The sequence below is a fragment of the Accipiter gentilis genome, chromosome 13, assembly GCF_929443795.1.
Source record: "Accipiter gentilis chromosome 13, bAccGen1.1, whole genome shotgun sequence".
In the NCBI taxonomy this organism is placed as follows: Eukaryota; Metazoa; Chordata; class Aves; order Accipitriformes; family Accipitridae; genus Astur; species Astur gentilis.
In genome coordinates, this window is record NC_064892.1 from 25,411,002 (window position 1) to 25,423,153 (window position 12,152).

Sequence of the window (12,152 nt, forward strand, 5' to 3'; positions counted from 1 at the left end):
CTGAAATACATAATGACAACAGAAATTTTGAAAACATTCTCTCTAAAGGAAACGGACAAGTTACTAAGTATATTCTCAAGTGATAAATGAAAACTGAACAACTATCTCTAAAGAAATCATACCATAATGCAACAAAACTCTGAAAAAACAGTACTATTAAAATCACTTTGAACCAAAAACATGTTTCAACAGCAAAACTAAATAAGGCAAACATTACCTCACGTACAACCTTAATACTCTGCAGAGTTACACTTGACCAATTACATTTGGACCTTGCGAATATTACATGATCTGAAATGCAAAATTCAGTAATACCCCAATTAAGCAACTGAGAAACAAAAAATGCAAAAACAGATGACATAAAAAGCCATTACTTTGCTTGTTTTCCATATTTCAAAAACAGGATATTGAGGAGGAAGAGAAATATTAAAATCAGACAGAAGAAACAGCTTAAATCAAACTTTTAGGTGGTAAAAAATTATTTAAGCACTGAAGTATCTTTAACAGCAAGTTATCCAGAAACCTAAACAGATAAACAGTTTCATAAAATATCACCTTGATTTTTTAAGTAATACCTGCAAAAAACATAGCTCCAAATAGTAAGAAATAAAGTTAAAACTAAACTAACTTTCTGGGAAAAGTAAGTAACATGTTGCATGCATAGACTGCTGCCTAGCTAAAAACTATGATCCTGCAATACACTATTTCTGCAGTGTGCTTTTCATATCTGATAATAATGTTCCCATTGTTGTTCTTATAGAAGCCAGCATTTACAGCAGTCACCACTCCATTTAGACAATAGCATCAGCAGAAAAAACAAATCCAAACAGCTCTTAACAGCTTCTCTCATCAATCTTGTTTTCTTACAACAAACCCGCCTTGATTTATCACTATTTGAATTTCAACAGTAATGAAGTATGTTTCGCCAAAACTTCCACATCAGTCATACAGACTGTCAATATTTGGAAGTTAGGGATAACAATTTGAATTGAGAACTACTACTAGGTTTAAAATTAAATTCCTTCATTTATCCACTCTCTTAACTGCATTGTGAGGAAGAAAACAGGAAGGGTATACTGAAAGAGCCAAATTTAATTTTTATCTAAACATACAACATATGCTAAAAATCTAGCACATCCAAGTTTTGAGTATAATACTATTCTGTAGCATATATAGTATCATAATCATACAGCTGCTTTTCTTTATTCCTAACCTGCTTTGTTGCCCTCGCCAGAACAAAAGAGGGGAAAAAAAGGAACTTCTGATGCCACATCAAGATCAAACAGGTTAAATGACTTTTGAGTGATGAAATAAGTTGCTGGGGTTGTTTGCATTTATTTAAGCATTTCAAAGTGGAGAAATAAAAAAAAGAGAGTCCCCTCTTTACAAAACCTAGTGGGAAAACTATTATGTTCATAGATTTATCCTATAATATACTGGTTCTTTTGTATGTGAAATAATGACAAAACAAGAACTAATGCACCATAGAAAGCTGTCATCACACAGAAATCACAGAACACAGAAGTGAAGTAAAAAATATTGTCTACCTTTTCCACCTTTCCACCATTGATGTCACTGGGGAGGAATTTCTTGCCAATCGTTCTTAAATCTGTCTGAAATTAATACAGAAGACAAGAGAATATTAACCTAAAATAACTTGTTTCCAAAAAAAGTTTTCATCATAAAATAGGAAAAAGAAGGGTATTTCTTCCATAATGCCAACTATTTATAGACTATAAAAAAAAAAAAAAATCCCTCTAACTGCGTATGAAAAAATTCAACAACTAAAAGAGTTTACAAAAGATATTCTTTTGCTTTTTAAATTATATTCGTTTTAAGCACATTTTCAAAGATAATTAAAATGCTTTTAATAGATGAAACAAAATGACTAAGTAACATTGAATTTATTAGACATAACTGAGGTTTAATAAAGGTAAACTTCTTTCTTCACTCTCCATCTGGCACTTACAGAAAAGCATTTCAAATTTGCGTGGTTTTACATGCCGAAATCCTTCATAAAAGTTTGGGATGATTTTTGCAATTATACCTGGAGTAAAAGCTTACCTCGTATTTCCATTAAATGCTTTTTAACTTAAATGTCTGATTACTTCTTTTGGAAGTGAGGTAGACAGCTGCATGACATTATTCAGCAACTGTGCAACATGGCCACTGACAACATTAAACTGAAGAATTCATATGATCAAAGGAACAAGTCTCCACAAAAGCACTTTCCTTTACCTAACACTGTTTGTACAAGAACTATCAATCAGGGTGATGTCTGACAAAGGGAGGCACTGGATGGCTAAAAGGTGCAGCATATGAAAATAGCTAATGGTATAAAAACTAATTAAACTTTACACATTAGGTTTTTTAGTGCATTTACATCTGTTGAGAAAAAAAAAATAAGGCATAGCAGTGCAGCCTAAACACCCATGTCTTGTAAACTCCATTGTTTGAAATAAGCCTGTTGTTTTAAATAGAACATGCTGATGCAGATTACTGTACTGAAGCTGAAAACCCTTCTTATTTATTATGATCTTCCAAAAGAAGATGACCTAGATGTAATTACTACTAGAACTTGTACACTAACTTGCCATTAATATATGCCAATGGACTATTGTTCTGGCATCCCAATCTGGAACTGAGCAGCACTACATTTTAGTATCTAAAACACTAAACAAGTGGTTTAGTTTATTTTTCAGCAAGAAACATTGGTACCCTACAAATGGAAAACTAATTGTAGGGATGTTCTTTTAGGGTATTTACTCTGAGTATCTACAGAGTGGATAAATGCTCAACCCACTTTCTGTTGCACAAGATAGCCACAGATAGTGATAAGAAAGCACATTCCGTTTTCAATCTGAGCCCACCCGAGGGAATTGATCTGTCATCTGTCAGTTATTTATCTCTGACTAGCACACAGGTTCCTATAAACTGTTCCCACATGTTCCATACCCATCTAATTAACAAGTCTCCAGCAAGATGCTTTGCAATCACAGCAGCAGGAAGAGGACACAACTTTTACAAACTCTTTGGCACGATGTTATACAAAATAAAAACATTTGAAGGACTGAAGGTACATTTATGTCTATTTCATACTTAATTAAGCAATTCACAGAAAAAAAAAGGGTCAGTTGACTTCTTGGTTTCTTCTGCCTGAAATGTATCTCATGCAGTCAAGGAAAGAATCTGTGAATTTGTAAGAAGTGAAATCTAAATTCACTGTTATCCTGTTGTTCAAGCCACAGTGCTATTTCCTATTTGCCCAACAGGCAACTTAACCTTCGAGGCATCAAAACAACTGATTTAATGACAAAAATATTGATAAGCAATTAAAATTGGGTTTGGGGTGCTTGCATAACATTTCTGGTTTATTTTATTTTTATTATGTATCAAATAAACTGGAAATACAACACATACATGGCTCAAATGATCATGTTAGTGCTTGTTCCAGCATATAATTACATGCGGGTAATACCCAGCAATTTGGGAATATTTTATTTGCTTTTTTATAAACCAGTAATGCACTCTCAGATATATATATATATAGGCATGCTACTACAGTCCAGAAACCAAATGCTTACCCTCTGCATGTTTTGGATTACATTATTTGCATTTTTGCATTATAATTTTGCTTTACTTCTTTTCAAATTCATTACATGAATTGGTGCATGCATACACGAGTGAACGAACACGTGCTTCAAAGAATAACTGAAAGGAACAGAGGGGATACTCTTTTCAGAGTATCACCTTAAACCGACAGTGGTTGAATCTTGAAGAGGGACAAAATAATCCCTAACAATTCTCATTCACAATTTCATTAAGAAAGACTACTTTTCTCTTAAGCGCTCTACTACATTGTTTTTCCCCTTGGAACTACATATAGTTATTACAAAGGACAAAGTTTACATAAATCCATATACAGTGCATACAAGCTTTAAAACTTGTGAGTATGGATGACTGAAAGGTTTTAAACAAAGAAAATGTAAAATTCTCAAACTCTCCCTCATGCTTTTGATAGAATAAATTAAAAATAAGTAAATACATGGATTAAGTAGCTGCCTTCTTTTTAATGTTATTGAAAGGGAGCAGACTTACTAATGTTTACCAACAATTTATGTACTAAAAATCTGAAAAACACGAATTTACATGCACACTTTTCTGGAGTCCTTAAAGGTATTACGGTTTATTGCTTCCAAGTTGTTTCTCTATCTTGTATATTTTTGTATTTATTTATCTGCAGGAATAATGACTACTAATCCAGATTACTACAGTAAAAAAAAAAAAAAAAAACAAAAAAAAACCAACAACAAAGCAACAGTTTGTAGTTAAGTAAATATGTACATGTCACAGGAAAATTCACCATTAGTTTGAATATGCTTTAAGGAATATCATGTCCAAAAGTCAAACTAAGTAAGGGTGTTTTATTCATCCCAACAAACTAATATTTTATACTACAATTTCATACTCGTGTCAATACACAGCAGTCCCGATTTTATTACTGCTTATACTTTGACTTTAGATTTACATTTCATAATCATAAAAATATTTTGCTACTAAAAATTATGTTCATTTTTCTCCTCTAGGTTCCATGGTTTGGAATAGGTGTTATTTCCAAATATAATTCACAACTCATACACACAAGGAGAGAGAAGGTACTCTATCCTTTACGTAAATCACACAGACAACGGTACACTTAATTAGCCACACAAACCTAACACTTGAGTCATTAGATACATCATTTTTAGCATGATTTGTCAGAAAAAAGTTTTCACGATCATAACTTACATTAAGGGCAACTAGGATAATGTCATTTGTATTAACTTTTTCAGAGGAACTTATGCAAGCTTCAATTCCTTCATCTGAAAGATACCTATTAAAGAAAAAACAATATTAGAATATCACATATTGTATCTATTAGGCAAACATTTTTTTCTGTATATAAGATTATTGTCTTCAGTTTGTATCTTTTGTGCTGGTGAAGCATAGATTTAAAAATACTTAGAAAATTACTTCATGTAATCAGTTTCCTTACACCAAAATGCGACTGAGTAAGAGAATTCTTCCATAATTTCTAAACAAACAAACAAACAGTTTTACTTACAAAGTAAGAACAGCCATCATCCCGATTACGTCAAACACGGTAACACTACGCTCCTCATACCTGCCCCCCCAAATTATAGGAACCTGGTTTCAAGATCAACCATTCGGGCTTTAATTGATGTAAGTGGCATACTTTCACTCACGCACTTGCAAGGAAGAAACAAAACAAAACAAACCATCCCACACACAACACAAACCACAACCACATCTGTTTCTAAAGAGCAAGACCATGTGGTTAAGCCCTCAAGGGCTGGGGCACGCAACACCGCCATCCTGTAAAATGTATTCTTGCTTGCCTGGGCTACAAAGAAACTGATAAAAATGGACGCTCATTACAGTGTATTGGTAGTCAAATATGGTGAAAAAGTTTAAATAAGAATAGAAAATCTCCTCTACAAACACATTTGGACACAGCATGTGACCCTCATGCTGGTCGTAGTCCAGGATCAGTATCTTCCTGCAAAAATTCTGCGAGTATACAATAAATTTGCTCATCTGAAAACTAAGGAAGTTTTAAATGGATTCAGCTAATCAATTCAAAAGGGCTGACCTATTCTAACCTTGAAAAACACTTAAAAAGAAAGATAATTTCAACTTGAGTGGTCAGAATTTGTGACATTTGGTATTCATGTTGCCTAATATTTCCTATTCAAAGACACAGAGCTCATTTTTACGTAGCTGGCAATCTGCTTTCTCTGCACAGCTCTTCATTTTATTTAAATACATCACAGCAATCATTAAATAATTGATATTTGCTAGACAGTCTGAAACACAGTATTTGCCCAAATAACTTTTAAATAGCTACCTACCTACCAAGAAATCACTATTCCCCAAAGAATGAAAGAATCATTTAAGAAATAAAGCTTAATATACATTAAGAAATATTAAAAATAAATATTCCTGAGTGCTTCAAGAAATACTTCTTTTTAAAGAAGATAATATCCACAGTGTAATATATAAACAAGGCAAAACATTTGAAGGAAAGTATTCTTGATAGGCCTTTTTGATTCTGGCCCAGGTAACACTAACATCACTTTTTCCAGCCCTGCCAGTGTTCCCAGACTAATTAATGATTCCAGTTGTGATCTAACCCAGACACTTGGTGGGATCTAACTATTCAAGTTGGACACTGACATCTAGCAAACCCTGAGAGACCAGACAGCCATCACACACACACAAAAAAAAAAAAAAACCAAAAAAAAAACCCCACACCACACAACAACAACAACCACAAAACCAAAACAGCCCAAACCCAGATGCACTGAATGGGAAAAAAATGCACATATAAAAACATAAGGAACGATCCTATTTTTTATATAAAAGGCAGATGCTTGAGAAGAATAAGGTGGCGAGTTTTTTTGGTGGTCTGCATGGGAATGCAGGATTTCCCATCGAAGTGACTCTGACCTCACGTACTATGACCTGTGAAGATTCAGATAACTACTGCGAATTAGCAGATCTCATTAGGTGGAGTCAGGTGGAGTCAGAAAGTAAAGTAAAACAGCATTTCCACTCTGTGCCAGAGGAAACTAGAACAGATACATCCTACAGGCACTATCTTACTCTCAAGGCTTCAACTGGGGTTTAATTACACCAACAGACTTCCTAGAAAGAGCAGTATCAGAAACTCTACAAGTTTACCTTCTGTCATCTTCAGTGTAAAAATGAACACAAGTTCAACACCAGGAGTTAGGGGGAGTGCAAAATCCATAAGCTGTTTTAGACTGTCGGGCAAGTCATGGAAAGATTTCTCATCTTCTGCTCCTAATGTAAATGAAGTCATTCTTCAACTCTACTGAAGCTAGCAGGACTCCTGTTCTCCTACAGAGTTACTCAGCAGAGTATTTAGATGTAAGCACTACCATTTTCCAGCAAGAAAAAAAAAATGTTTTTAGAGCATGAATAAACAAGAATCTGACCTAGAATTAAATTTTCCCTATGTAGAACAAGATTAATTCTGCTATCACAAAATTCACTGCTGAGTCATGTTTTACTTTCTCACTTCAAAGTGAAGACTGAATCACAGCTGAGAAAGTCCCACTCTTCTTTAGTCAAAATTCTGAGTTTATAAATTTTTATATATAAATTTCAGTTTAGTTTGTCTCATTACCTTGAAGTTTTTTTGAGACAGAAAGATAAAGAGAAACCCACTGGAAAAGACTATTCATATTTTACTTGTGCTAGTTTTAAGCAACAGCACTTAGCAGAAACATTGCCTACCTGACTGAAATCTCTGCCAACATTAGTTTGATTTAAACAAACACTAAAGCTTTTCAGGAAAAGACTGATTAAAATGGTTATTAAAATAGTCTTCAAAAAAGCAAAGGCTGTCAACATTTAAGGGAGGGGATATTTTATAGTTTGGGGTTGGTTCATTTGGTTTTTCTAGATATTTATTACATGAAAGCATAAATTACTTCAATGCATAAGATCAGGATCAAAATTACTTTCAAGATAAAAGATCAAATCAACAACTATATCAGCAAAACTATGCTGAAGAACTTCAACAGAGAAAAGAAACAAAATTAGCACAGCTTTCCAGTAATGTGTCAGGTGTTGCTTCTGTGCAACAGGACATAAAAGTGCAGATTTCATCAGAAACAGTCAGGAATTGGTCAGGGAACAAACCACAACCAGGACACACCATACACCAGCATTAGCCAAAGCACAGATTTCTCCTTCTTTAATAGAAGCCTGGAACTAGTGTATATCAAGTCAGACTTTTCCATTTTGCCCTAATAACTCTTATACAGACTACTTTATACAGCAACAAATATTCCAAATACATGTTTACATTTTCTTTACAACCCTTAAAGAAAGTTCTTATTTAAAATAAATTACTTTCTCTTCATTTTCTGTACAGTCTCCTATAAAAACTACCTAAGTTTTAGTTTTGAATATTTCCTGCTACAGGCCCACAAATTATTTAAGAAAAAAAAAAAAAAAAAAAAAAAAAAAAAACCAAAACAAAACCAAAACACAGTATTTTTAGGAAATTTTTGTTGTTTAAAATAAATATATTTATACAGAAAAACATACATCTATCTCTCAAGTATGAAATGTGAGTTACAACAGGCAAAATTAACTCTTCAGCTGGCATAATCCTTCCCCCAACAACATACAGATTATTAAGGCTAAAATTCTTTTTCCAGGCTCTGAAGGAAACAGAGTCCCCTTTTCTATCTGCTCTTAATAAGGGCATGCCATATGCTGAAGGTAGGACCTTTACAGCATAAAGCCACTCAATCTTTTTGTTCTCTGTATGAGATGAAGGAGAAAAAAAATCTGATCCTGAATAGAATCAAAGACAGCAAAAAACTCCTCTGGAGTCAAAGAGAACAGCCCTGCAGCTCTGTGTCTCTATTACATTCGAGTGTGTCACAACATCTACATAACCCGTTGTGCTGGTTTTGGCTGGGATAGAGTTAATTTTCTTCATAGTAGCTGGTATGGGGCTATGTTTTGGATTTGTGCTGGAAACAGTGTTGATAACACAGGGATGTTTTCGTTCCTGCTAAGCAGGGCTCACACAGAATCAAGGGCTTTTCTGCTCCTCACCCCACCAGCGAGGAGGCTGGGGGGGGCACAAGGAGTTGGGAGGGGACACAGCCGGGACAGCTGACCCCAACTGACCCAAGGCATATTCCAGACCAGAGGATGTCATGCTCAGCTCATAAAGCTGGGGGAAGAAGGAGGAAGGGGGGACATTGGGAGTGATGGTGTTTGTCTCCCCAAGTCACCGTCAGGCGTGCTGGAGCCCTGCTGTCCTGGAGATGCTGAACGTCTGCCTGCCCGTGGGAAGTGGGGAATGGATTCCTGGTTTTGCTTTGCTTGTGTGCGCAGCTCTTGCTTTCCCTGTTAAACTGTCTTTATCTCAACCCACAAGTTTTCTCACTTTTACCCCTTTTAATTCTCTCCCCCATCCCACCACAGGGGAGTGAATGAGCAGCTGCGTGGGGCTGAACTGCTGGCTGGGATTAAACCACAACACCCGTTCTGCCCATTTTGCAAAATATCACGACCTATCACAACCTTAGGTAATGAAAGGTGAACTGCAATGAGATCCTCTTACATTAATCCAACACATTTCCCATTGCCAAGGGGTAGGAAGCAATTCTAAACCCCCCCCATGAACCAGCCCACAGTGCTGGAAGCAGGTCGCGAGCTCCCAATCCCCAAGAGGTACCTGGCAGTGCTGTACAAGCAGTGTCCTCATCAATTCTTGCTCTCCATACCTCCATCCCAAGCTGTCCCCACCTTTTCTTTAAAAGGCAGAGGAGCACAGAGAATAACCTGGCACAGAAATGCTGCTGCCACAATCAACAAAATTTCCCTTTTCTTTGCCTTAAACAAACATTTCAGAATCATGCACTTTTGCTTAAGGTGAAGGAGCGAATAAATAAATGGTAAAATAAACGGGTGAGAAGCATGGAGTGAGAAGCAGCCGAGCTCCACAAACTTCTCTAAGAAGTCAAAGGCTAGCCAGTAGCTGACCACTGGTATCTACACTGACAGCAACAAGACACATTATTTCCTTAACACACAATGCAGATAATACTACCCTGGAAGATAAGCCTGAAAGACTTAAAAGGAGGCAACTATATTCCAACTGGCAGCTTAATTTTTGGCTTTATCCACCAAAGTCTCAAGCATCCTAAAGAAATATTTATATTTTTGAGGAAATAAAAGAAAAAAAAAGAAAAAAAACCCAGCACACACACAAAAAACCACACTGAACTTTCCTCTATGAGGAGTGGTAACTAGAGTAACGTACATTGCAAGCACCTTTGGTTTCCAAAAAAAAAAAAAAAAAAAAAAAAAGGTATTCACTAGACTTCTTTCTTGCAGATGTTTTAAAACAATCTCAAAAGTTATAAACTGAAGTAATGCAGACAATTCAATTGATTTCAAAGGAATTATAGCAAGTAATGCTGCTTGAATCACATAGGGATTTTGTGGCCTTGGAACATTAATACAAATTAAAAAAAAAAAAAAAAAAGAAATAAAATCAGTTTACAACCAAATGGGCACAAAGCTGCTGCAAATGGTTGAGATGGTTATTTGTGGAGCATTCTCTTGAGAGAGGAGACCAGAAGCGAGAGAAAAATAAATGCTTCTACTGCAATTCTTCCACATTATGCTTGCTGAAACCTGTGGGATCTCTCACCTATTCCTTCCCCTGCCTCCCAGCTCCACTCATCTGAGACATGTAGCAGTACAATCCTCTTAGCAACAGCTTTTGTCAGAACATCTCCCAGAAAGCACCTAGATTCTTACCTTATCTTCAAATGAAGCATTAAAACAAAGTCATTAGTAATGAATCAGCATTTTCTACATGCACCATTTACATATTACATATAAATCCAAATCTATATTTTTTCTGTCAAAACGTTCTCAAATAAGCTTCTATGAAAAACAGATTTCAGTAATTATTCCTTTGTAATACACAGAAAAACATATTACATCAGTGACAAGCAGAGCTGTTTTCCCACTGCTCCTTCGTGTCAAGTATGACATCAATTTAATAGCCCACTTTTGCACATTATAGGTGTGCACCTTCTCCTTTTCAGTATTTCCCATTGCTAAGGGCTATAACTCTGTAGTACCAATCTCACCTGCACCTCTACTTATCTCATTTTATCTTCCACTTTACTTCATCAAAAACAGGTTACACCTGACGTGGCCTAAATGGACAGATTTCTGTACTGCTACACTATTGCCACCTATGTCTGAAACACTGAAGACATCAGCAGCATCAAAGAAAGATGTATTTTTGCTTGTCTGTTCTATACTGCTGGATCAAATAGTTGATCTGCAGACAAACATGCACGTGTACACACACACACTTTAAAAGGTTTAAAATAAGAACTTTATTCTAGAATTAAATCCACCAAGTAAACAACTTTCCTAATAATATTTATTTTTCACAAGCAGCATTCTTGAAAAACATGTTTTCTCTATTTGTAATTAACAGTTCATGCACAAACACAAATCTTCAATCTTCCATCCTCTTTCTGTCCCGTATTTCTAGAAATCCTCTGTAATCTTTTCCTATCAACTCTACAATTAACATTTTATTAAGTAGAAGCTTTCTTTAAGGGAAGAAGTGAATAAGAGAAATTAATGTTAATAAATATGCTCTATAAAACTTACATATTTCAGATTCACAACTCTTCACAGAATTACTATGATATTAGAAGAAAACACAAAAGGCACCAACAGTACTTCTTGTAATTCAGTGCCAGCCACATGAAACAATGTTGAAGTTTTACAGTAAATTTTATATAGCAATTTCCAATGTGTGTATGCAGAAATCAGAAAGTTCCTTCTATTACTTTGCTAAGAAAACAGATTTATACAATCATGTCATACAAAATGTAAGGGGGGGGAGAGAGGGGGAGAATCTGCAGACAGCTTTCAAATTTCTTATAGTTGGTAACACCACAAAAGAAGAGAGAACAATTTTAACAATAAAGCAAAGTGAAACGTCAAAGAATGCACTTGTATGAGACCACCACTGGGTGCCAGTATTGTTCCATAACAGAAGAACAGTATCTCCTATACTAGCTATTTTAAAAACTTGGGAGTTCTCCTAATAGGGTTTCAAAATGTTCTGCTGAATTTCAGTTGTATAAAGGAATTACACTGCAATATTACAAATTTTATTGAGGGGCTATCACTAGAGCTGTTAAAAAAAAAAAAAAGGAAAAACTAAACAACCCATTTTAAAACATTATGCTAAATATGAAATTCAGATTTCAAAGAAGGTTTCTTCATACCCTATAACCTGCATAACAATACTGGGAAAGCAACTGACACTGTTCTTCCCCGCAACTTCTGAGCTTTTTATTTAAGGAATAATGTAGCATTATACAAACTACCAGACAAAATAAAATGGAACTTAAGGGTAAAGATAACAGAGCAAATTTTAGAAAGATTCAAAAGCCCAGCCAAAATTAGAGCCAACTGTTCCTTTATCCACAAGGCAAACGTCTGTAAGCAATGACAAATGTAGATTCAGTGGCATTCTTGGCAGTTCTACTATTAAT

At 35.2% G+C, this 12,152-nt stretch overlaps 1 protein-coding gene across 5 annotated transcripts in view; it reads right to left on the reverse strand.

Moving 5' to 3' along the window:
- The window catches only part of TDRD3 (tudor domain containing 3), a 110,301-nt gene that overhangs the window by 61,898 nt on the left and 36,251 nt on the right, over positions 1–12,152 (reverse strand). For 3 of the 5 annotated variants that reach the window (XR_007507905.1, XR_007507906.1, XM_049815696.1), the window contains exons 2-3: positions 4,789–4,873; positions 1,548–1,613 (exon numbers count right to left, since the gene is read on the reverse strand). Coding sequence is in view for 1 of the 5 variants with exons in the window: in XM_049815696.1 (XP_049671653.1) it covers positions 1,548–1,613; positions 4,789–4,873 (151 nt within the window). In the remaining 4 variants the exon portion in view is untranslated. Of the gene's footprint in view, positions 1–217; positions 286–1,547; positions 1,614–4,788; positions 4,874–12,152 lie in introns of those variants that run through there. The other 2 variants (XM_049815697.1, XM_049815698.1) reach the window with 2 other exon arrangements.